Source organism: Nycticebus coucang, chromosome 4 (assembly GCF_027406575.1).
Source record: "Nycticebus coucang isolate mNycCou1 chromosome 4, mNycCou1.pri, whole genome shotgun sequence".
Lineage (NCBI taxonomy): Eukaryota > Metazoa > Chordata > Mammalia > Primates > Lorisidae > Nycticebus > Nycticebus coucang.
This window is the reverse complement of record NC_069783.1, coordinates 104,986,327-105,013,047: the sequence shown is the minus strand read 5'-3', so window position 1 is coordinate 105,013,047 and position 26,721 is coordinate 104,986,327. Positions and strand designations below refer to the sequence as shown.

The 26,721-nt window shown below is 46.4% G+C and overlaps 1 protein-coding gene across 3 annotated transcripts in view; it reads right to left on the bottom strand.

Moving 5' to 3' along the window:
* Positions 1-1,065: 1,065 nt before the first annotated feature.
* The window catches only part of GOLGA3 (golgin A3), a 78,469-nt gene continuing 52,813 nt past the window's right edge, over positions 1,066-26,721 (bottom strand). For all 3 annotated transcript variants that reach the window (XM_053587552.1, XM_053587553.1, XM_053587554.1), the window contains 13 exons: positions 22,887-22,964; positions 21,780-22,043; positions 20,677-20,771; positions 18,676-18,895; positions 15,551-15,694; positions 14,123-14,320; positions 12,843-12,959; positions 9,703-9,842; positions 9,038-9,170; positions 8,608-8,730; positions 7,005-7,169; positions 5,771-5,934; positions 1,066-4,567 (listed from right to left, as the gene is read on the bottom strand). In XM_053587552.1, coding sequence (XP_053443527.1) covers positions 4,390-4,567; positions 5,771-5,934; positions 7,005-7,169; positions 8,608-8,730; positions 9,038-9,170; positions 9,703-9,842; positions 12,843-12,959; positions 14,123-14,320; positions 15,551-15,694; positions 18,676-18,895; positions 20,677-20,771; positions 21,780-22,043; positions 22,887-22,964 — 2,019 coding nt within the window. In that variant the 3' untranslated portion in view covers positions 1,066-4,389. The remainder of the gene's footprint in view (positions 4,568-5,770; positions 5,935-7,004; positions 7,170-8,607; positions 8,731-9,037; positions 9,171-9,702; positions 9,843-12,842; positions 12,960-14,122; positions 14,321-15,550; positions 15,695-18,675; positions 18,896-20,676; positions 20,772-21,779; positions 22,044-22,886; positions 22,965-26,721) is intronic.

Below are 26,721 nucleotides of genomic sequence, written 5' to 3'. Positions count from 1 at the left end.
GTTAACTAACTAGTTGCCTACAACGGTCTAGCAACTTTATGGACAAAAGGAAAAGGTTCACATACATAAGCCTCCTTATGGTTACTGTAGACAAAAAAAATGGCATCCTCAATACTTTAGGAAGTTAAGGCCACAAAATAAGGGGTTAGGGAATTTTCACTTAGATCTGATAGTAATTACCTGACCCTTGGGTATAGAAGCTAATAAAGTGGGGACATAAGAAAAAAGTGTCATTCCCAGCAGAGATTAAATGGTGTGACCACTTGTTTCCTTCTACTCTTCTGTTTTTTTTTTTTTTTTTTTTTTTGAGACAGTCTTACTATGTTGCCCTTTGTAGAGTGCTGTAGCATCACAGCTCACAGCAACCTCCAACTCTTGGGCTTAAGCTATTCTCTTGCCTCAGCCTCCCATGTAGCTGGAACTACAGGTGTCCGCCGCAGCGCCCGGCTATTTTTTGTTGCAGTTGTCTTTTTTGTTTAGCTGGCCCAGGGCAGATTCGAACCCAGCAGCCTCTGTGTATGTGGCTGGCACCGTAACCACTGTGCTACGGGCGTGGAGCTTCTTTTATAGTTTTTTAAGTTTTTAAACCATGCTGGCTATTAATAACATTTAACTAAAAACTCTACACCTGGCTAACTTCTATTGATGAAAGCCAAACTACACTGGGGAGTTAACATAGAGACCTGGGAGCTACGATCCCCTTGTGTCTGCAATGACCCCACAGAGATGGGAGCTGGGAAGCACTATGGAACCACACTGACAATCTGAAGACCAGCCACCAACCCTTCCCCAGGATTTACTGAGAAACATGCTTTGTTTTTCCTGTAAACTCACCCATCCTTTTATATTCCTTGCAAAGGGCAACAAGTGAAGAACGGGTTATAAAGGGTAGAAATAGGGGTAGCTGCTACTCTTGTGACGTTAGCTATCACATCCAGTCTGAAACTTTGGCAGACCAGTAAAATTGTCTTTTAAAACTATAACAACATGACATTAAAAAGTTATTCCCAAAGATGACAAAATATAAATATTAAAATGAAGCCTCCCCAATGGAAATATGAAAATCTTTACAAAAAATAGTTTATTGCACAAAATTTAAGGAATTCCCAAGCACACTTAAGTTCATATAAAAAAAAAATCAACATGCTTTTTAAAGTTACAATTTGTTATACATGGTCACACCTTTCCCCTGAATGCCACAACTTGAGGATTCTTTTGTGAGGAAATTTTTAATAGAAATAAGTAACCTAAAAAACCATTGAATTTTCTAGACCTTCTCACATTACCCTCAAGGATCCTATTATAACCTGAGACCACCACATAATGAGATTCACTTGTTAGTAAGACTCAGAATGTCTCATATCACAGCATTGTTTGTAACATGAGGGAGTCCTTGAAAGGAAGGCTCCATTTCTCTTTCATTCTTAAAACGTGAAATGTATGCTGGTCCCTTTCACTCGTAGAATCTTTACACGTGACATTTAATTTCTGTTAAAAAACATATTCTTTGGGTGGCACCTGTGGCTCAAAGGAGTAGGGCACCAGCCCCATATACCAGAGGTGGTGGGTTCAAACCTGGCCCCAGACAAAAACTGCAAAACAAAACAAAACAAAAAAACCACGTATTCTTGGAATTAGGAATATACCTCATGGACTGTGCAAGCCCACAGCTTTTGCAGTGTCCTTATACCAAGTAAAGTAAGATTTCAAACTGAGGATAAATTTATTGCAAACTTTCTGATGCAGTGCACCTTCAAGGCCTGTCTTGGCAGGTACCATTCCTAGGCCAGGCTGAGGGGATTCAGATTCATATCCTATCAAAAACATTGTGTGATAACATACTCCAAAAAGTAAAATGAAGGTTTATAAGTTGATAAGGTCCGTGGCATCTGACATGCACCATGGAAAAATCAATGAAAATCACACGCAATAACTTTTTTTGGAACATAAGAAAAATAGATTAAAAAAAAAAAAACAGATAATGACATGAAGTGCCCAAGCCAAAATTCCCTGCAGTGGGACATGACAGTGTGGGGATGGGTCACACGCACAGACACAACACAGTGGTGACCCTGTTTTACAAAGTAATGCTCCAGACTTGACTTGTATGTTCCATGAGTATATTCCACAAGAATAATTCAAACTTCATTCACTGAAGAATCTACCTCTGAGAGGTAGGAGAACCAGGAGAACCCCTTAGAGACAAAAAAGTAGGTAATTTAAAAATCCAACTCCCTCTTTAAGGTAACTACTTAAGGAGGCCCAAAGGCAGTGTTAGCTTGAACACAAGAAGCCTCAGCCCCAGAGCCCCAGACCATGTGCAAAAATGCAGGAGCAAACAGAGGCTCACACTGCAGATGGGGAACAGAGACAGGTACCTTCTGGACCCCAGTGACAAACTGGCCCAGGGAGACACAGAAAACCAAGAGAGGTGCCAATTCTCAGGGCATGCACACACACACACTTTCAGGCACACATACATGCACGTGTACACACAAAAGTATACATGTACACAGGTGTGTGCACATGCAGGACAGCTAAACGGAGAAAAAGGCCTGAGGAATAGAGATCTGCTTTCACTTGATTAATATATTCAAAATTAGTTTATCCAAGAGAAAAAAACTACACCATGAACATCACCCCCATGAAGACTTTTTATATGCAAAGAGAAAGCAGCTCTGCCACAGAATAAGTCTGAGGTGTTATTTCTTCGTTTTAAAATTAAGACAAAGGATAATACAGCCAAAATAAATAAGAATATATGTTAGCGTTTCTTTTCCTAATGGTACAAAACAATTTAGTCAAAAACAATTTCTAACTTAAAAAGCTAGAGACATTTATAATGAAATTTTCAAGTATTATTTCAAAATTAACCCTGTACAAATGATATACATATTTTAGAAGTTCAAACACTTGCTATGGAATATTTTTAAAACCCTAAACATCTTTGTGGTTAATGTCACCGTAACCTTGTCCATTAACTTTCTAATAGTATATTACAAGAGAACACAAACTGCTTCTCCACAGAGCAGACGTGGCACATCTGGAGTGGCCAGTGACACTCAGAGGGGCCATGTGGACCCTGTGTCTCTTTCTTGGTCTCCCCCTAACATATGAAAATAAATATTATTTCAGATTTCCTTAGTAAACTAGTCAATCAGTGCCTGCGGTATTTCAGTATTTTAGGTGAGAAACGCGAATCTCACACACCTGTCTACGAGGCACTTCCAGGGAGCACAGTCGCCTTCCTTGGGGTGCTGCTGGCCTGGCTCTTCTGGAAATTGCCTCCGTGCTCCAGTGATGCCACTGTAACCACAGAGGACTGAGGATTTGATGACACCATAAAAGCATTCGCACAGGCCCTGGGGAAGATTTCACTGGGGCACAAAAGCATGAGCCTTGGAGAATGGCTTGTTAGGCTGCCCTACACGCTGTAAATTGTTTAGGTTCAAAGTGGAAACCAAAGAAAACCCTGCAGGCAGCCCCTGGCCTACTTTCCCTTCCTCTTCTGCCTTCTCTTCCACTCTGGCCTCTCCTTGCATGTCCCAAACGTCAGGTCAGCACATGGAGACCTCAGTGTCCCTGTGCCTCTTGATAGCCATCAGGCCTGAAAGGAAAGACCCTCTAGAAATAAAGTAAAACAAAGCAACAAAGAACCCTTTTTGTGTAAGAATATTTGGTTTCAGAAGGTAAATAATTACATTTCTTAATATAAAATTTTCTGACTGACATCGCTAAATCCTACGTGAACATCATCTCCTTACAGCAAATTTTCAAATGGCAATCAATAAAAAGACAAATAGATCATTTTTAAATATGTGAGCATATACTTCTTAGAGATTAGATTACAATTTTCAGTATGTATGTACATATCCTATGGTGGGATGGTTATTGAAAAATAAAATAAAAAGCCAAAAGTGCAAATAAAATTTAAATAAAATTTCGTTTCTGTGGGAAAGTAAAGCTCTACTGAATGGAGCAGGACTGTGAGCTACACCCCACTGTGTCCAGTGCTGGTGCCACAGACTTTGTCTTGCAGTTTCTACCAGTAACTGGCTGCTGTCACTTAGAAGATGCCGGCTTCTGCAAATAACCCTTCAGAGACAATCAAAATTTCCTTACCAAGATCTGAACTAGGTTTCTAAGATTTGGTTGTTTCACAGGAAAAGTTAATTGTGATCTTCAAATGACTATTTCTCTAATCCTTGGCTCTCATTCTGTTATTTTACTCCTTGTTAAAGGCAAAAGCAAAACTTAAATTTCATTTCTTAGAAAAACATAGAACACAGAATCAAATAAATAACATTGGTAAAAGAATATTCCTTCACACAGGTACACACTTGGAGGTGAAGCTGCAGCAGTCACTGCCCTGGTCCTTCTTTGGAAGCCCTATTCTGACTGTGTTTCTGCATTGTCACCCCTGGGGTTGGCATGGTCCCCTAGAATGGTAGGGCCAGCAGTGGCTGGATCTAAGAGGTGGCCTTCTCCCTGGGTCCAGGAGGACAGGGACTCATGCACGGTGATGGTATGCTGCTCCATTTGGCGCTGCAGACTGTCCATTTCCTGCCTGGGAAACAGAAAAAGACAAAGACCCAGGTCACACAAGAGCCACACAAAACCAGTTATCCACAGACTCATCCATGACAAGCTTGAACTGGACAGCAGTTTTTTGCTTTCTAGCATTTGAGTTGGTTCCTAGTACCTTCAAAAACCAGCAGAACCAAGGTCACAGGGCTTGAGGTTTTCTTGGCATTTTTCTCTATACTGTTCAGAGGCCAATAGACATGTACATCAAGGTTCTGCTACCATGGGAATGTGGCAAAGACTCTGACTGGGTTGCTATGAGAAAAAGCTATCTCTGAGCCAGGCACAGTGGCTCAAGCCTGTAATCCTAGCACTCTTGAGAGGCCAAGGTGAGTGGATTGCTAGAGCTCAGGAGTTAAGAGACCAGCCTGAGCGAGAATGAAAAATTTTATTTTCTCTTTATTAAAAATAGAAAGAACTAGTTGGGCATGGCGGCACATGCCTATAGTCCCAGCTACTCAGGAGGATAAGGCAAGAGGACTGCTTAAACCCAGGATTTTGAGGTGGCTGTGAGCTACAATGATACCCTGGTCCTCTACCCCAGGTGACAGTGAGACTTGGTCTCAAAGAAAAAAAAAAAGGGTGGTGCCTGTGGCTCAGTGAGTGGAGCGCTGGCCCCATATACCGAGGGTGGTGGGTTCAAGCCTGGCCCCGGCCAAACTGCAACAAAAAAATAGCCTGGCACCTGTGGTGGACACCTGTAGTACTAGCTACTCGGGAGGCTGAGGCAAGAGAATCGCCTAAGCCCAAGAGCTAGAGATTGTTGTGAGCTGTGACGCCATGGCACTCTACCAAGGGCGACAAAGTGAGACTCTGTCTTAAAAAAAAAAAAAAAAAAAGAAAAGAAAAGCTTTCTCTGAGGCCACTTTCAAACATAACTTCCATTTCCTGGTATTTGCCAATGGAGGGCCACACCTAATAAGCATGAGCTTCTTCCACCCCAAGTTAGGGGGCCGAAGGGTGCACGGTGCCTGTTCTTTACCTTCTAAGGATTTATCAGGATAGGTTGACTCCAGGCAGTTTTCACTTTACACTATGAAGCCAGAGGCCACATGTGTGTGAATAACCCTGCTTCATATAAACCTGGTCAAACTCTGCTGGGCATTCAATGCTGGCAACAGGAGAGACCCCTCCAAGTTAAATACACTGTTAACTTTGAAAGAAATGGAGCACAGAGTAGGCATACTTGAGCTGCTGGAGACAGGTGTTGAGGTTCTTGAGGGGCTCCTTGCTCACGGCAGGTGGTGGTCGTAGCAGCTCCTCCAGCAGCGAGGCAGGGACAGGGCAGTCAGGGATCTTGATGGGTGTGGCAGGGCTGGAAGGGCTAGCCTCGCTTTTCAGCTCCTTTCTCTGCTTTCAAAAGCACATCATTAGCCTTCCTGCCACCCCCTCTTAGTCAGTCTCCCTAGCAGAATATGCAGCACATGGATCTCCGTGGCTCCATGTGGGGCCTCTGGGCAAGTAGATGGGCCACCCTGTTTGCTGTTACATCAAGAACTCACAGGAGTTCAAGAAATGCTGGCTGGATAAATAACCTTACTCCTAACAAACATAACAAAGCACAAACAACCTAAGTTCTGGATCCCCAGGAGGATGAAGCTCAATCCTAAACTAGCACCCTCACACTGGAGTTTTCCGCAAGAGGTCTGTGACCTTGACATTGAATTTCCCTAAGAAATTACATAAATTTTCCAATATATCTGAGCCCCCTGACTTAAAACTTTTTCACAGATAGGCAAATGATGCTAAATAAACCTTTGAATTTGAAATATTTCTTTGCACCTGCCCCCTGGGTAACATTTATATAGAGTGAGTATAGAAAAGCTGCCAGGTGTGCAAATACTGTGGGTAGAACATAGTTGATAGCAGCTCCAGAGTCCATAGTCCAGGCCCACTCAGGCAGCCACTGTGTCTGGCTCTTCAGACATAGCAAGGGCTGCTTCATCAACATTCTCTCATTTGGCTTATAAAGTCAAATGCTATTTGAATTTGTGAAAAACAGCAAACATTCATTTGGAAAAGCCACCAAAATAAAATGACTTGGCCTGTTGTAGAAGCACATACTCTACTGTCATTTGCATAGGGTTGGTTAAATATATCTGTTTACGTCTTCTGAATGTCTGAATAACTAGACACCTCCTGTCCAATCAAACCTATGACAGATGTCAGTCAATCCAAAAAGGACATGAGGCGCATCTTACAAGAGTACATGTGAAACTTAGTGAATGCAGAATATGATTATCTTAACACAATAACTAAGAAAATGCCAGGAATGCTATGTTAACCAGTGTGATGAAAATGTGTTGAACTGTTTATAAAACCAGTGCATGGTGCCCCATGATTGCATTAATGTACACAGCTATGATCTAATACTAATAAAAAAAAAATGTAGGAATCAAAAAGGACGTGAACCTGCATACCGTCCTGGCTGCACCACGGCGGAGGTCCAGCTTAAGCTGCTGGTTCTGCTGAAGCAGAGTCTTCATGTTGTTCTTCAGTTCTGACACTTTGGCTTGAAGCATAAATTTATCCTTCTGGGTCATGGTCAGATCTTCCTGTGCCATCTCTAACTCAGACTTGAGACTCTAAGGAAAGTGAAGTCAGAATACACTGCTAAGATCACAGTTTGCATGTTATGATTCTAAGGGACCAAAAATACAGCACTGGGTTCAGCGCCTGTAGCTGAAGCGGCTAGGGCACCAGACACATACAGGTTCAAATCCAGCCTGGGCCCGCCAAACAATGACAACTACAACCAAAAAATAGCCAGGCATTGTGGCAGGCGCCTGGGAGGCTGCTTGGGAGGCTCAGGCAAGAGAATCGCTTAAGCCCAAGAGTTGGAGGTTGCTGTGATGCCACGGCACTCTACCCAGGGTGATAGCTTGAGACTATGTCTAAATAAATAAATAAATAAATACAATAAAAATACTGCACTAATTTTTTTTATAGGATTTAGTATATAATGTTTCCACCTCAGCACAATTTCCTCTCCATTTGTCTAGGTTGTGAAGGGTCCAATCACAATCTCATTCTCAACATTCTTACCCATATTCCAGACTCTGTCAAGGAACCAGCAATATCCCCATGGCTGTATTTTGCCAACAAACCCCAACAATCTCTTGGAAATTCCAAGGTTAAAGCTGGGTACAGTGGCTTATGTCCATAATCCTAGCATTCTGGGAGGCCAAGGTGGGTGACTTGCTTAAGCTCAGGAGTTCCAAGACCACCCTGAATAAAAGGTCCCATTTCTACTAAAAATAGAAAAACCAGCTAGGTGTGGTGGTGCACACCTAGAGTTCCAGCTACTTGGGGAGGCTGAGGCAAGAGGATCGCTTGAGCCCAAGAGTTTGAGGTTGCTGTGAGCTATGATGATACCATGGCACTACTCTATCCTGGTGACAGAGTAAGACTCTGTCTCAAAAAAAAAAAAAAAAAAAAAATAATCAATAATATAAATCCAAGGTTGGTTACTAGAATAAGCCCAACCCTTCCTAAAAAATAAAGGTTGAGTATCCCTTATCCAAAATGTGTGGAGCCAGAAGTATTTTGAGCATCATGCCTATGCTCAAAGTTTTGGATTTCACATTTTTGGAAGAGGGATACTCAACACATATTATCAATTTGCACTGTGACTCAAGTCACTCGCCTACAAGCTGTGTTCCTGATCCTTTACACATGCAGCCGAGATTTTGTACATGAGCTCTGCAGAGAAGGTGATCACAAATTGGCAACATTTTCATATGCACCCTATTTCCTGGACCAAGGGAGACACATTTCCAGTACATTTCACACCACTCAAGTCTGAGCAGGGTTGAGCTGGCTGGGGTTTCAGCCCTGCTCCTTCCAGCTGTGACCTGGCCTAGGTGACTACATGGAGCCTCCTGAAACAGTGACATCTTCAAAACCACATGGTAAGAGTACACAACCTGACAAGGTCTTCATGCCATGCTTGCACCCTGCCTGGCATGCAGTCAGCACCAGTGCCCTGGCATAAGTGCTGTGGGAACCCTGCAGGACAGGCACCTGCAACATCTGCTGTGTTCCTTCCAGCTCCTTCCGGCCCTGCTGTCCCGTCAAGTCCAATTGTTGCTTCAAGGACTGGATTTCTCTCTCTCTTTGATCCACATCCCATTTGAGATTTTCCACCTAAAGGGGGAAAGGTTACATGACCAAAAGAATTTTAAACTTTCTTACACTGGAAATTTGCTCTCCTTAACTTTTTTTTTTTTGGCCGGGGCCAGGTTTGAACCTGCCACCTTGGGTATATGGGGCTGGCACCCTACTCCTTGAGCCACAGGCGCCACCCTCTCCTTAACTTTTAATACTACATTAAGGAGAAAAATAAATATTCCTCTCCAAGCAGACAGGGAATGAAATAATCCTGAGTTCTGCTCACAGAGTCCAGCTCTGTGAGCCATGTTAACTGGGGTCATGAGGCCACCTGGCACATCACCTCTTGATTTCCCAGGGGCTGTGTGCTCAGTTGCTCATCCAGCTGCTTCTGCAGGAGCTGCAGCTGCGCCCGGGCCTCAGCCAGCTCCACTTGGAATTGTGCGACTTCCTGGGAATGTCTCCCCTCCTGAAACCTAGCATAAAACACAAGAAAGAACCGAATTATTGCCTTCTTCCAACCTGCGTGGCCACCCCCTCCCCCAAAAATGCTGCCTGTGACTGTGTCCATCCTGGGAGACCTTGCCACACACCCTATGCTGGGCCTGCTCTAGGAGGTTCAGGATGTGCCATCTCGCTCTGCTCACACAGTTCTCAGCTTACAGCAAGAAACAGCTCTGAGGCCTCCAGAGCCACCAGTATCCATATGCATGCAGACCTGCACCTGACTGGTACCTTCAAGTTTGACTCCATGCTGCACAAGTGAGGAGAACATGGCCCTGGGCTCAGTGTGCACAGTGGGTCTCCTATTTGGGGGTATGGATACAAGCAGGAAGTGGGCATAGCCTTTTGGAGACAGAGGTTTGCCTCTAAAATTCTTAACAATCTACTAGAAAAGAGGCACCCTCACCATGCTGAATATACTAAACCTCTGTGCACCCCACAACGACATGCCGTGCCTGAGAATGGCAAAGCCCCAGGACCAGCTCTGCGCAGGCCTGCACTCACCGGAGGCTGTCGGCCTCAGCCTGCAGTTTCTGCACCATGTGCTCCTTAGCCTGCAACTCATTCTTCACCTCACTTAGCTCCAAGGTAGCTGCCTTGAAGTGGCGGCGGTTATGACTAGCTTCTACCCTGGTAGCAGTCACCTAGGACAAAGGAAGCCATGTTATTTATGTGCATCGCACCCTATATGGTGCTTACATGTCTGTGGTGGGAAGCCCTTCCTGACAAGAATCCCAGCTGCACGTGAGTATCAAGCTCCTCATAAAGAATGAAGCACCTGACAACAGTTCATAGCACACGCTGTGGCTACTAGTTTTTGTTGAATAAAAAAATTTATTCAAGATTTCTTGGTCTAAATAGTTTGTATATTCTTCTTAAAGTTTATCTGCATGTTTCTGGTTAAATGTATCCACAGCTAAAGGACTCTGAAAGGAAGTTACTTTTCCAACCTACCATGCAGCTGTGATAAATGGGTACTGTACACACCCATTCGTGATATACAGTAGTTTGCTGTGTCTCATGCACTCTAGTGTATCATAGTGTATCATGTGCATTCAAGTTTTTGGCCCAGACTTTTAGGAAAATGCCCCCCAAGAAAGTGGCCAGCTCTGGGCGGCACCTGTGGCTCAGTGAGTAGAGCACCAGCCCCATATACTGAGGGTGGCGGGTTCGAACCCAGCCCCGGCCAAACTGCAATCAAAAAAAGAAAGAAAGAAAGTGGCTAGCTCTTGGCTAGAAAAGACATTTGGGGAGGGCTATGGCTCCTCGGTAAATGTACAGATCACAATGCCCTCTTGGCAGCTGCCTGTTGTATGAAGGCTACCCCTCCCTCTCTTCTAGGAGCCCTTCCTCCCTGCCAAGTTGAAGGCTGCAGCTGAGATGGCCATGCACATGGTTGGCAGAATGAGAGCTTCTGAGGCCACTCAGTCAGTGGGTAGCCAGGTGGGTCCCTAAGGCCTGTGTGAGACTCTTGGCCCCTTCAAACAGCCCATCTCACCAGCCCACTATCACCCTCTCCTCTAGTCATGGCACTGGGCAGAGGCTACTCTAACATGCTCCTAGGAGATCCTAGATCCTCCCAAACCAGAACCTCACATGCCTCACAGGCTCAGGCTGGAGGGTGCAGCAGCTCCTGAGTTTAACATTTTTTACACTTGGGCAAAAAAGTACATGTTATACATGACAAAATATAGTAACCAGCTTACTTTCTGGAATTTTACAGCTTTCCATAATTAACAATAGATTGTTTCAAGGCTTCCATGAAGACAAACAAATTCTCAGGTGTAACAACAAAAATTTCCATTTTCCAATAGTTTAGTTTTCTTGTCTAACTACACTAGCAAGTACTTTATTTACAAACAAAGTTTAAGGCCAGGCACGGTGGCTCATGCCTGTAATCCTAGCACTCTGGGAGGCTGAGACAGGTGAATTGCCTGAGTTCACAGTTTTGAGACTAGCCAGAGTAAGAGTGAGATCTTGTCTTCAAAAATAGCCAGGCAATGTGGTGAGTACCTGTAGTCCCAGCTACTCAGAAAGCTGAAGCAAGAGAATCACTTGAGCCCAAGAGTTTGAGGTTGCTGTGAGCTATGATGCCATGGCATTCTACAGAGGGCAACAAAGAGACACTGTCTCAAAAAATAAATAAATAAAATAAAATAAAAAAACAAAGTTTAAGGCTAAGCATGGTGGCTCATACCCATTATCCCAGCACTATGGAAGGGGAGGAGGATACCTGAGCCCAGGAATTTAAGAACAGTCTTAACAACATAGCAAGACCTCATCTCTGCAAACAATAAAAAAATTTAGCCAGGTATGGTGATTCACACCTGTAGTTCCAACTACTCAGGGGGCCAGTGTAGGAGGATTGATTGAGCCTAGGAGGTCAAGGCTGCAAAGCCATGATCATACTACTGTACTCAAACCTAGGAAATAGAACAAGATCCTAACTCTAAAAAAATAAAATATTCTTGCCACGGCTTGGCACCTATAGCTCAGCGGCTAGGGTGCCAACCATACATTGGAACCAGTGGGTTCGGACCCAGCCCAGACCTGCCAAACAACAATGACAACTGCCACCAAAAAATACCCAGGCATTGTGGTGAGCACCTTGGGAGGCTGAGACAAGGAATCGCTAAAGCCCAAGAGTTTCAGGTTGCTGTGAGTTGTAATGCCACGGCGCTCTACCGAGGGCAATATAGTGAGACTCTGTCTCAAGAAAAAAAAAATATTCTTGCCACATCTTAAAATTCTATTTTTAAAGAAGTTTTACTGTCTCCCCCAAGAAATCAAGAACTTTTGTCTTTTTTACATCTGTTACATTACAGGTAAGTTTTTAAAGGATATGGCAAAATCCAGGTCATAGGAACTAAAAAATCTTTATTCTTAGGTTGAAAATTCTAAATTGAGAAAGTAATTACAACTTACAAAGTAATTCAACCAGACTTTAAAGGAAAAGCGATGTGTCCTTTCCTTTCTCCAAAGACAATCATAATTATTCATGTTCCTTCTAGAAATTTTGTATGTATACACGAGCATCAAAATATACATGATTAAAAAAATACACAAATGAACATACATACACCACACCCCATACAAGCACACGTACCTCATGTGCACACACACAGCAAATGTGTTCTGAGTATCTGCTCTGTGCCAGGCACTGGGGATATAACCAGGGAGCTCATGTTCTAACAGAGGAGTAAATGCAGGGCACTAGCACATGGGGACAACTTGCCTGGCACCTAAATAAACACCTGAAGCATGGAAAGGAGCCAGCCATGAAAAGAGGCCCCTATACAGAAAAGAGTCACACAATTATCTTTCTCACCTGCTTGTTTAACATAAATGGGATTACATAGTATGCAAAACATAAACAGACATGTGAACACGTCATGTGTCTGTCCCTGGCGCTCATGGCTACATCTCATTTCTTCTGACGTCAACTGCAGACCAGTGCAGAGAGCTCTGCAACCTACCCCTCACCAACAATGGTAGTGATACCTCTACTCTAAATTTCTGGAAGGGAAGCTCATGTGTGAAAGGTACTCATCTAAGATTCTAGGCACTGAAATATTTTCCAAGCTCTGTGAGGTTCCAACTTAAAAAACAAAAATAAAATAAAATGGGCAAAAGGTGGCACACACCTGCTCCTTGAGGCTGTTGACTTTCACCTTTTCTTTCTCTAGTGAGGCTTGCAAGACGTGCACAAGCTGCTTCATCTGGCGATCCTCCTTTTCTTTGCGCTGCAAAACTGCCTGGACCTAGATTTAATTGCAAAAGAATAAGTAAGGAGGGACATCGAATTCCAAACACTTGAAGAAATTAGGAAAAAGCAACCAGTGCCAAGCAGGAGGCACAGCAGAATGGGGTACAAGTTAGAGAAAAGGAGAAAAAATTCCATCTCTTAAGAACACCATTCCCAAACCAGAAACATAAGGTTGCAGTACAATCACAGGGTCATATTCAAGAATCTGGCTAGGGGAAGAAAAAGTATACAATGTACTCAGTCCTACTATGAAACTAATTTATGGCTTTCATATGAAAGCTATAACCCAGTTATAACCTAAGAATAGGGGGAAGGGGGAAAGGGAGGAGAGGGAAGGGGAGGATGGGCGGAGGGAGGGTGATTGGTGGGATTATACTTGCGGTGCATCTTACAAGGGTACATGTGAAACTTAGTAAATGTAGACTGTAAATGTCTTAACACAATAACTAAGAAAATGCCAGAAAGGCTATGTTAACCAGTGTGATGAAAATGTGTCACACGGTCTATAAAACCAGTGTATGGTACCCCATGATCGCATTAATGTACACAGCTATGATTTAATAAAAAAAAAAAAAAAAAGAAAGATCCTGGCTAGGAACCAAGCTATGCATGTAAATCATCTCAGGTGCCTTCGAGACTAGGCAAGCAATGCAGATGGGGTGAAGCAGCCAGGTTCAGAAAGAATGGGGTGGTGGGAGCTAGGAAAATAGAAGTCTTCCCACTCTCTGAGGGTTGGGAGCTCCATCTAGCCATTGTGACAATTTTCGCCCATGGAAAGGCTACAGAGCCTGTGGAACTGAGCAAGACTGGCTGTGGTATGAAATCAGTTTGAGGCCTTCAGATAAAGGTCCCTTACAGGTGACATCACTACCTAGAAGAGAAAGTCATCCCTACCTGTACCACAAGTGCACCCATTCCAAGGGAAGGGATGAACTCGGTACATATGCTCCACCATGAACATGAACACATGGCCAAGTACTCTGGATTTGCACTTGAAGACCTGGGGACATGGGCTCTGAGCCCATCTGCTCATCACTAAGGTGGGCAGGGTGCACTTTCCTTGAGGTGGTTATAAGGAATCGACACAGATGATTAAACCCAGAAAGGAATTTAGAGTGCCATCCGGCCTCCCAAGCTTCTGGTGATGAGCCTGAGTACCTGCAGATTGAACTGGACCAGGTCTGCCTCCCTCTTGGCCAGAGCTCTTTCTAAGATGCTGTTATGCTCCCGCAGAGCCGCGTTGGACTGCCCAAGGCCCATAAGCTTCCCTTTCTCATGTTCCAGTTCGAGAGCCAACTTCTCATTGGACTCTTCCAGGTGCTTGACCCTCCTCCTGAAGCCTCTGGATTCCTGGAGCTGAAACACAGAGCAGCTGTGGATGTGGAGCTGCCACAACCCAGAAACAGTGAGCAGCAGCTGTGACTACAACATGACATGAGTAGCACACAAACCACCCTTGCTTCGTGGCCTAATGGCCATGGCTCCCCTTACCCTCGCCATCCTCTCCATGGTCAACAGCCCCACCTTCTCTTGGACCATATGCTTCTGGAAAAGTGTGTCCAAGGACCTAGCCCTGGCCCTGGTCAAGTACTCATCAGAGCAGGCACAGAGCTAAAGACAGGACAGAGACGACTGGATAGTACTTGCAGCCCCAGGCTGACTGAGAGCCCTGGAAACTCTGTGGCAGATCAGGTGGACCAGGGTTGGTGGTGACAGCTCTCGGTATCAGAAGAGCCCAAGGCAAAGCAAGCAATAACAGTCTCTAAACCTGAGAATTTTCTGGAATTCTTTTTTTTTTTTTTTTTTTGGAGATACCAGAGTCTCACTCTGTTGCTCTGGTGTTGAGTACTGTGGCATCACAGCTCACAGCAACCTCAAACTCTTGGGCTCAAGCCATCCTCCTATCTCAGCCTCCCAAGTAGCTGGGACGACAGGTGCCTGCCATAACACCTGGCTAGATTTTTTTTTTCTTTTTGAGACAGAGCCCAAGCTGTCACCCTGAGTAGAATGCCGTGGCATCACAGTTCACAGCAATCTGAGCTCCTGGGCTCAAGTGATTCTCCTGCCTCAGCCTTCCCAAGTAGCTGTGCCTGCCATTACAGGAGCCTGCCACAACGCCCGGCTATTTTTTGGTTGCAGCTCTCATTGTTGTTTGGCGGGCCTGGGCTGGATTCGAATCTGCCAGCTCAGGTGTATGCGTCTAGTGCCTTAGCCGCTCAAGCCACAGGCACCAAGCTTAGTTTTTCTATTTTTAGTAGAGAAAGGTCCTTGCTTTGCTCAGGTTGGTCTCGAACTCCTGAACTCAGGTGATCCACCTACCTCAGCCTCCCAGAGTGCTAGGATTACAGGCACGAGCCACCGCACCCAGCCTTGCAGAGAGTTCTTTTCAAGATCTGAGTTGGGTTTCTTATTTGGAACCAGAGTATTCTGAGAGAAGTGTCCATGATGAATCCCAAAGACCAAGCTCTGCAGAGGCTGTGAACATAGCTCTCCTTCCTAGAGGCTGGGTCAGAGCCTGCTCCAACACAAAAAGGCACATGGCAAGGCCCTGTGGCTCCTTGGGGCCCAGACTCATGGTGGCCTCACCTCGTCCTCTAGCTCCAGCACCTTCTCCTGGGCTTCCTCCAGTTCCTGGCCAGTTGCCGCAATGACCTCCTGCAGCTCCTTCTCCAGCAGCACCTTGCTATGGCTGACACTCTGAAGCTCCACCTCCAGGGCCTGGATCCTTTCCTAAGAGCCAAGAAAACATGCACTTGGTTATTGGGACAGGCCCTCGTTTCCTTCCTCCCACAACACCTATAGTGTGAAGCTGCAGCTACATAGGTCTGACCACTGAGGTACCAGCAGCTGCCTGAACACACACTCAGTTAACCGACCACACCATGCATGTACTAATGACATGCAAATTCATATTAGGACAAATATAGTAGTAATAAAATACACAAAAAAATCAGAACTACAGATAAAAGCTATACATTACCATCTGGGGCAAGTAAGCAGAACCTGGCACAGTGTAATAAACAATACACATGCATGTGTGTGTTCACATACAATACACTCCACAACCCCACACACATACACACAGGCATCACACGCAAATCATGTGCTCGCACATTGTTGTTTGGCAGGCCCGGGCTGGATTTGAACCTGCCAGCTCTGGTGTATGTGGCTGGTGCCTTAGCCGCTTGAGCTACAGGCACCGAGCCACTTAACCATCTCTTGAGGAGGTTCCATCATTTACTTCATGTTGTCCTCATTTAACCGAGGACAAAACTAAGTCACATGCTCAGAGTCACCATCTTACAAGTGGTGAGGCCTAGATGGACCTGACACCAGCCCTGAGGCCTTGCTGCACTGCAGTATCTGCAGGGCCCATGGAGCACTCTGCCCCAACCACCACTGTCAAGGGCAAAACAGCAACTAAGACACATCTTGAAGCAGAAAGGAAAACAGCAGTTGAATAAATCCCTCCAATGTTTTATTAAGTAACCAGGTGAGAGGGAGCATTTAATTTCTTTGACAAGAAAATCCCATGGTATAATTAGTCATTTCATACCCATAAATTTGTAAGTGGACAGGAAACAGAAATAAACTTCATGTAAGAAACGCTAAGTTAATGACACAAATTGGAGAACAATAAATAAAATCTGAATGAATTAACTCAGGAATAATTTTACACTGACTAGGAAAAGTGAGAGAAAATCCAAAACCACACTCTACAGAGCCAGCCCACCTCTCACAGCCCAGCACAGAGATCCCCTCTACCAAAGGCACTTCCCGAACATGCTGGACCACTACAAGTGCCACTTATTCCCACAGCTTCCCAGACTCTACAGCACAGTGACCCTGACCCCACACTTCCACTCCAGCTCTCAGCAGGTGGGTGCTCACTTATCTCCTTCAGGTACATCAATACCTCCTGAGACACAATAAAGCCCAGGTGTGCACCCGCCCCTGCCTCTCAACAAGAGGCTGAATTCTTCTGAGCTAAGGAGGTCCCACAATGAAAATAAGGTAACCTCCACAGAATACCTGGGGTTTGTGGGAGTTTTATGAGATAATATAAACTGTCACGAAAGGTCCCTGGCATACATCAATACTGAGAAGTATTTGTTTTGTTTTTTTGACATAGAGTCTCACTCTGTTGTTCTGGGTAGGGTACCATGGCATACAGCTCACAGCAACCTCAAATTCCTAGGCTCGGCTGGGCGCCTGTGGCTCAAACGGCTAAGGCGCCAGCCACATACACCTAAGCTGGAGGGTTTGAATCCAGCCCAGGTCTGCCAAACAACAATGATGGCTGCAACAAAAAGATAGCAGGGCGTTGTGGCAGGTGCCTGTAGTCCCAGCTACTTGGGAGGCAGAGGCTGGAGAATCGCTTGAGCTCTGGAGTTGAAGGTTGCTGTGAGCTGTGATGCCACAGCACTCTACCCAGGGCGACAGCTTGAGGCTCTGTCTCAAAAAAAAAAAAAAAAAAAAAATCCTAGGCTTAAGCAATCCTCTTGCCTCAGCCTCCCAAGTAGCTGGGACTACAGGTGCTCGCCATGATGACTGGTTAGTTTTTCTCTTTTTAGTAGAAATAGGGCCTCACTCTTGCCAAGCTGGTCTGGATCTCAGGAGCTCAGGTGATCCACCCACCTTGGCCTCCGAGAGTTAGGATTATAGGCTTGAGCCATCGCACCTAACTCTGAACAGTATTCTAAGAAAATGCATCTAAGGCTTGGCACTCATAGCTGAGTGAGTAGGGTGCCAGCCACATACACTGAGATTGGTGGGTCTCAGCCCAGCCCAGGGGCGTGCTAAACAGCAATGACAACTATAACCAAAAAATAGCTGGATGATGTGGCGGGCGCCTGTAGTCCCACCTACTCAGGAAGCTGAGGCAAGAGAATCACTTGTGATGTGGCGGGCGCCTATAGTCCCACCTACTCAGGAAGCTGAGGCAAGAGAATCACTTAAGCCCAAGAGTTTGAAGTTGCTGTGAGCAGTGATGCAATGGCACTCTACCAAGGGTGACATAGTGAGACTCTATCTCAAAAAAAAAAAAAAAAAAAAAAGAAAAGAAAAAAGAAGTGCATCCTAGCTAGGCACAGTGGCTTGTTCCTGTAATCCTAATACTTTGGGAGGCTGAGGCAGGTGGACTGCCTGAGCTCATGAGTTCAACACCAGTCTGATCAAGAGCAAGACTCCATCTCTAAAAAAACAGCCAGGGCTGTGGCAGGCACCTGTAGACCCAGCTATTTGGGAGGCTGAAGCAAGAGGATCTCTTGAGCCTAAGAGTTCAGGGTTGCTGTGAGCTACGATGCCATGGCCCTCTACCAAAGTAAACAAAGTAAGACTCTGTCTCAAAAAAAAAAAAAAAAGAAAAGAAAAGAAAACACATGTTGAACCTTGAGTTCTTTACTTTTTGTCTACCAGGGTTGTCCAACCTTTTTTCTTTTCTGCCACATTCAGGAAGAATGAGTTGTCTTGGGCTACCTGGTAAAAACACAAACACTAACAAAAGCTGATGAGCAAAAGAAAAAGTCCATGCATACTTTTTGCAGTATCTGACACCACAAATAAGCAAAAATGTCCTCAATCTGCATGTTTATAGGTTGAAAAACCCTGGACCCTTCTATAGGGTTTTAGAGAAAGGTCAATGGAAACCTCCTTTCCCTACACTGAGAGGTTTAATGACTCTGGCAGGGGACAATGTGGCGTTTACCTACATGTAGAGCAAGGTCGCTGCCACCACTGGTGGTGCCCTGGGCTCTGAGCTGGCTCAGCTCTGCATCAGCAGCCTCCTTGGCAGTGAGGGCCTCCTGCAAGCGGCGGCTGAGGATGCTCACAGCGTTCTCATAGGCCTTGTGCTTGGTCTTCATCTCTTTCTGGGCACTGGTGAGATCTGAGCCAAGTTGCTTCATCTTCTGCTTCTGATCTGTGATGGACCTAGGGTGTCACCAAGGAGAGCAACAGAAGCTCAATTATTCTCTGCTGCTGTTGACTGTCTGGGACGCAACACCCAGTGGCAGGGATATGCATTCCAAGAGCACATCCTTGAGGGCTGGTGCAGGGGCTCCAGCCAGGCTCTGTAGTGGCCACCTCCACTCCACCCCATCAGCCTCCTGGGTCAGTTTGGCAGCCAGGCGTGTGCCTGTCCTGCTGTGGCTGCATGAGGCAGAGGGACAGGGTGTGTCAAGTATTCCCATACAGCCAGGCAGGCGCAAGCCTTAATGAGTTTTAGCCATTTCCACACCCCCACCAGACCTGTCCATATTCTTGGGGCAGTTTTAAATGATCATGTGAAGGCAGAGAAAAGTCTGTTTCTTTCAAACAGAAACATTTCTAATGTTCTTGAATATCAGCATTAAATTAAACAATTAGATTCAAGAGTAAATCACCAGCCAATTAAAGCAATGCAGCGCAGGATTTGCCACCGGAGTAAAAAGGCCCCACAGGCCACCTGCATGGGCAGGTTCATGTGCACACATGCAAACAAGGCATGTGTGCAGGAGAGGCCTGTGTGTTCATGTTTACATGAGCATAAGTCTGATTATGAATATGAAAGTGTTCTCCCTGCTCAGGGAGCTGTGTGTGGGGATGGGGTTGTACAGTGTGTAGCACAAAAAGTCAAACAATAAAAACAAAAGAGAGTTTTTGTTACAGGAGGCTTTGGCAAATCAACCTGTAAACTCTGGTATTATTTTATAGAATAAGCAACTTTCCATTATAATGGAAAATCTACTTTTTTTTTTTTTTTTTTTTTGGTAGGGACAGAGTCACACTTTATCACCCTTGATAGAGTGCCATGGTGTCACAGCTCACAGCAACCTCCAACTCCTGGGCTTAGGTAATTCTCTTGCCTCAGCCTCCTGGGACTACAGGCACCTGCTACAATGCCTGGCTATTTCTATGTTGCAATTTGGCTGGGGCCAGGTTCAAACCCACCACCCTTGGTATATGGGGCGGGTGCCCTACCCACTGAGCCACAGGTGCCGCCCAGAAAATCTATTTTTTTTTCTGTAGAGACAGAGTCTCACTTTATGGCCCTTGGTAGAGTGCCGTGGCCTCACACAGCTCACAGCAACCTCCAACTCCTGGGCTTAAGTGATTCTCTTGCCTCAGCCTCCTGAGTAGCTGGGACTACAGGCGCCCGCCACAATGCCCGGCTAGACTTTTTTTTTTTTTTTTTAATTCAAAGATGAGGTCTCGGGCAGCGCCTGAGGCTCAGTCGGTAAGGTGCCGGCCCCATATACCGAGGGTGGCGGGTTCAAACCCGGCCCCGGCCAAACTGCAACCAAAAAATAGCCGGGCGTTGTGGCGGGCGCCTGTAGTCCCAGCTACTCAGGAGGCTGAGGCAAGAGAATCACTTGGGCCCAGGAGTTGGAGGTTGCTGTGAGCTGTGTGAGGCCACAGCACTCTACCGAGGGCCATAAAGTGAGACTCTGTCTCTACAAAAAAAAAAAAAAAAAGATGAGGTCTCACTCTGTTGCCCAGGCTGCAGTGTAGTAGCACAGTGACAGCCTCCAACTCCTGGATTGAGGTGATCCTCCCACCTCAGCCTCTCATGCACATGACCAGGTCCAGCTGGAACTTTAAATTTGAAACCTAACATCTCAGGCCGTCTTTACATGGACTCCTAACCTGCTTCTCCAAGAGGGTGTGCAAGATCCCCATGTACTCTCATGGGCAGGGGCTCACTGCACCATCCCGAGCATCTGCAGACTTACTTCCTGGCCTCCTGCTGCAGCTCTTCAATTTGTTTCTTGAGCACCTCATTCGCCTCCATGAGGGCAACCACCTGCCCCTTGTTGAACTGCAAAGACTTCAGGAGGAAAGACAGTCTGAGATACACAGAGGGGAAACACAGAGCTGCCTGCCCCTCACCTGACTCCTCAGAGTCCATGGTGCCCTGGAGGGCTGCCTTTGAACACTTGGGTGTTGAAAAAACCCAATAGGGATGTTCCTTTGGAAACGACACTTCATAGAGGTCAAACATGTAGGAGAACCAAGGCATGACAGGGAGGCAGTGGGTGCTAAGAAAGCCTCCTCCCTGGGGGCTACCAGGAGCCCTGGCACCACCTCCCCTGCAGCCTCAGCTTCTCTCCTGTGTGGGCAGTCTCCCAGAACCAGCTCAACTGTAGTAACAGGCAACTGTGGGTGGCAAGTATGCGATGCTTGACCCTATCCCCACTTGGCCTCCTGGCTCTCCACCAGCCCCCACATGCTGACTCTGACTTAGCACTATCCACCTGCAGGCTTCAGCCTGGCTCCTCCCACATGGCCTTCAGCCTGGTCTTCTCTGTGCTTAGTTTCACATACTGCCCAACAACCCTCCCCCCACAATCCACTGTTCTCCTACTTCTCATCTCAGAAACAACCCTCAGCCTGGACGTCTGGACATGGACCTGGATCGCAGCCTTCACCCCGCTCCCTGAACTTCTCACCTTCCTGCTGTCAACCACAGCAGGCCAGACCCTCACCAGCTTTACACACCCTAAGGAAAACCTAGGCTTCCAGGGTGATGGCACCTGCTGTCCTGCCTCTGCACTACAGCCATAGTGGCTCAGACTGCTATGCCCTCCCTGATGCAAGGATGCTCCCCAGCACAGGAAGGAAGCCCCCGGCACGTGCACAACCCCTCCTTGTTTACTCCCCTCATCTACATTACTGCCTGGTCTTGCTTGCCTGTCCCACCAGTCCATTGGCTCCAAGAAGGCCTTGTTTTCAACTATTCAGAAAGCTTCTGCCCACCACATCTGGTCCCCTCCCCAGTGGCACATGCTGAGTCCCTGAGCACATTGATCTGACCCAACCCAGGACATCTGAAGACCTGCAGCTGCGCCTCCATCTCCTCCCGCTCCTTCTGCACTGACTGGAGATGCCCTTCAAGATCCATCGCCTGCTGCTGGGCCTGGGATGCCTCCTTCTGCAGGCGCGAGTGCTCCAACTCTGCGGCTCTCTTCTCTCCATGAAGCTTCAGCAGCTCTTGCCTCAGCCCCTTCACCTCCGTGTCCAGCCCCTTCTTTGTGGCTTTCAGCTCGCTGACAAGCTGGTCTCTAGAGGTGGCATCCCGCCGGTAGGCCTCCACCATCACCTGCCAATAAGACAGAGCCCCAGGTGCTCAGGAGTCATCTTCCCAGGGGCCAGGATGCCTTAAACAAAGGTATTTATCACTTACCTAGGGCATTCCGACCTAAACATATTTCATCAAATCTAAGACACCACCAAATGAGACACACTATTTTATCCTCTAAGCGATGTCACTATGCCTGTACAAAGTCTGTAACCCACCAGTCTCCTGGACATCTGTCCTGAACAGTGCAGCAACTCCTCCCTATGGCTACACCGTGTGGCTTCCGACAGGTAAACCCTTTGCTTGGATCTCAGTAATAAAACATACCACCACCTACAACACTACTTTGGGAATTTCCTTCTCTCAGATCCTAGGAGGCACTTGATTGCTGCGTTGCAAGAAAGTATGCAGTCAGAATCCTTCCTCCATCCAGACAGAGTGGCTTCACTAACAGAATCTACACTTTGCCTCTCTGGTCACACTTTGATGTGTTTCAATACTGGCACATGGTATACATTTTTCAAAGAAGTTTTAAATGGCAAACATAACCTGTGTAGTAATAACAACACAAAACGTAAACAATTCTCTGAAGTGACGGTAACAGAGTGTCATGACAGATTCAGCAATGACAGCTGCCACCCTGACATGTGGGACCATAGACTTCTACCTTGCTATGGAAGTGCAGCCTGACTTTGGAGACTGACACGGGGAGGGAGGATATCTTATGATCAATGAAGTGCCTATGAAAAAATTAAGGAGTCTGTTATCTCCTTAATCAATTTCATTCTATTGAAGAAATTAAACTGCTCAGGACTTGGTGCATACAGTTGTTTCAAATAAAGAAACCAATGGCACATTTTTTACCTTTTGTTGAATAAACTGTTCCTTTACTTTTTGCATCTGCTTTCTCAGAGTGGCAGTCTCCTGCTGCAGGTGCTCCACCTGGGGGGACATGTGTACACAGTTGTCACACCAGGGCTTCAGGAGGGGGGTACCCTGCTCACACTAACAGTAGGGAGGAGAGGGAAAGACAGTGGGAGCAGGGACTAGACAGGGACACTCTAGCACAGGGGCTTGCAAGCCTTTCCTGGAAGCAGCCAAACAGGAGGCCTCTCCATTCACAGGCCAAATGGTTGCTGCTCTTGAGGCACAAAAGAAGCTGTAGATAGGAAACAAACAAGCAGAACTGTGTTCCAATAAAATTTAATTTACAAAACTAGGTGGTGAACTGGGTCCCCAGGCTGAGTCTGTCAACCCTGGCCTTGTATCTTGGAGGCCAGCGTATTCCCACTCACTGGGTACTTGTAAGAAATGCAAACTACCAGGCCCAACCCAGCACTACTGAATCAGAATCTGATGTGGAAACCCCAAAGGATTCAGGAACAGGTGACATTTGTGAATGCTATTACATCTCAGCAAAAGTGCTTCTTAAGAATCTGGTGTTGGCTCGGCGCCTGTAGCACAGTGGGTATAGCACCAGCTGCATACACTGAAGGTGGCGGGTTCAAACCCAGCCGGGGCCAGCTAACCAACTATGACAACTACAACAAAAAATAGCCAGGGTGGGGCGGCGCCTGTGGTTCAGTCACTAAGGCGCCGGCCCCATATACCAAGGGTGGCGGGTTCAAACCCGGCCCCGGCCAAACTGCAACCAAAAAATAGCTGGGCGTTGTGGCAGGCGCCTGTAGTCCCAGCTGCTCGGGAGGCTGAGGCAAGAGACTCGCTTAAGCCCAGGAGCTGGAGGTTGCTGTGAGCTGTGTGAGGCCACGGCACTCTACCGAGGGCCGTAAAGTGAGACTCTGTCTCTACAAAAAAAAAAAAAATAGCCAGGGTGGTTCAGAGCCTGTGGCTCAAGCGGCTAAGGCGCCAGCCACATACACCTCAGCTGGCGGGTTGGAATCCAGCCTGGGCCGACAAACAACAATGACGGCTGCAAACCCCCCCACCCCAAAAAATAGCTGGGCATTGTGGCGGGCGCCTGTAGTCCCAGCTACTCGGGAGGCGAAGACAGGAGAATCGCTTGAGCCCAGGAGTTGGAGGTTGCTGTGAGCTGTGATGCCACAACACTCTACCCAGGGCGACAGCTGAAGGTTCTGTCTCAAAAAAAAATTAATAAATAAATAAAAAATAGCCAGGGCATTGTGGCAGGCTCCTGAGGTCCCAATTAATCAGGAGGCTGAGGCAAGAGAATCGCTTGAGCCCAAGAGTTTGAGGTTTCTGTGAGCTGTGATAGCACGGCCTTATACCAAGGGCGGCATAATGAGACTCTGTCTCAAAAAAAAAAAAAAAAAAAAAAGAATCTGGGTGTTCCACGGGGTCCATAGCTCAGTGGTTAGGCCACCAGCCACATACACTGAGGTAGGCAAGTTCAAACTGGCTCAGGCCTGCCAAACAACAATGACAACTGCAACAAAAAAACAGCCAGGTGTTGCGGCGGGTGTCTGTATTCCCAGTTATTCGGGAGGCTGCGGCAAGAGAATCGATTAAGCCAAGAGTTTGAAGTAGCTGTGAGCTGTGACGCCATAGCACTCTACCGAGGGTGACATAGTGAAACTGTGTCTCAAAAAAAAAAAAAAAAAAAGAATCTGGGTATGAGGCTGAGGTGTGTTGGCTCACACCTGTAATCCTAGCACTTTGGGAGGCCGAGATGGGAGGATTGCTTGAGCTCAAGAGTTCTTGCCTGAGTAAGTGCAAGACCCCATCTCTAAAAGTAGTGGGGTGTTGTGGCGGTGCCTGTAGTCATAGCTACTTGGGTGGCTGAGACTGTTAGCCCAGGAGTTTGAGGTTGCTGTGAGTTATAAAGCCATCTCACTCTATTGAGGGCAACATAGTAAGAATGTCTAAAAAAAAAAAGAATCTGTGTGTGAGGGTCTGGCACAGTGGCTCATGACTGTAATCCTAGCTTTCTGGGAGGCTGAGGCAGGTGGATCCCATGAGCTCCAGAGTTTGAGACCAGCTTCAGCAAGAGTGAGACCCCATCTCTAAAAATAGCCAGGTGTTGGCTCGGCACCTGTGGCTCAAGTGGCCATATACACCTGAGCTGGCGGGTTTGAATCCAGCCCGGGCCCGCCAAACAACAATGATGGCTGCAACCAAAAAATAGCTGGGCGTTGTGGCAGGCACTTGTAGTCCTAGGTACTTGGGAGGCAGAGGCAGGAGAATCACTTGAGCCCAGAAGTTGGAAGTTGCTCTACCCAGGGCAACAGCTTGAGGCTCTGTCTCAAAAAAAAAAAAAAATAATAATAATAATAATAGCCAAGTGTTGTGGTAGGTGCCTATAGTCCCAGCTACTTGGCAAGCTGAGGCAAGAGGATTACTTGAGTCCAAGAGTTTGAGGTTGCTATGAGCTATAATACCACAGCACTCTACCAAGGGTGACAAAGTGAGACTTGGTCTCAAAAAAAAAAGAAGAAGCTGGGTATGATAGCAGCACCCGTAGTCTCGGCTACTGAGGAGGCTCAGGTGGGGGGATCACATGAACACAGGAGTTCCAGGTTGCAGTAAGCTGGGATCATACCACTGTACTCAGACCTGGGCGACAGTCAGACCCTGTCTCAAATCAAAGAATTAAAAAAACAGCCAAGTGATAAACACATCAAGGCCCTGCAGCTAGAAAGCACTGGTGCATGTCATGTGACGAAGATGCTGCCACATATGTTACATGAGGAAGCCCCATGAGATCAAGTTTACATGTGAGATCAAGCTCCATAGCTTTTGGAGCTCCATCTCTGGAAATGGGCAACAGCCTGTTCATGGCCCAAGGCTTTCTCTGTTGAATGATCCCTCTTAAGACAAGAATATACACCACGCAAATCCTAGTTATCACCCGAGTGTGATTAGGAAGTGAGCCATTTTTCCCCACACTATGAAGAGTGGTTCCTTCAGACACCCTCCTGGGAATGATCAATGCATGAGTCACTAGTGCCTGCTGATGGGTCCCCCATCATCACCTGCACCTGGTCCCACAGCAGTTTCACATAGAGGCAAAGGCTTGGAACCAGGTAAAGGGAGAGCCATGATCAGATAAACTCCAACCCCACATGGACAGTGCTGTTTCCAGACACCCTGCATATCCCAGCAAGGCTAGTGGAGTGATCAAACACCTGGCAGGCTGGGGTCAGGGCCAGTCTAACTCCCAGTTAGGTTGACTCTGATCCCCAAGTTGGAAAAGCAGCTTCCTGGAGAGGCAGGAACACCACCACCACTACCTCATCTGTTTTGGGGTGAACCTGGATTAAGTAATTACCAGTGTTGCAATAACTACAGTACAGGTGGAATTCCAATATGATAACAATGCCTGGTACCATCAAAAGCCTCTTTCATAGATTTCCAAGTGTTAGCTAATGTTCTTACTGAGCAAATAGTAAAATCAAGTTCGAAGGAATTCTGAAATTCTTCTCAATTAACTCCCTCAACACTGTAACTACGACCATCTAGTGCAGTGGTTCTCAACTTTACTAATGCCGTGACCCTTTAATACAGCTCTTCATGTTGTGGTAACCCCCCAACTATAAAATTATCATTGCTAAAATAATTTTATGACTGGAGTTCACCACAACATGAGGAACTGTATTAAAGGGTCACAGCATTAGGAAGGTTGAGAACCACTGACCTAGTGCATTGAGCCTGGAAAATAACTTAGTATGGGATGGTCAGGCAGCCTCCTTCTACTTTCCCAAAAAGAAGACAAATAGTGACT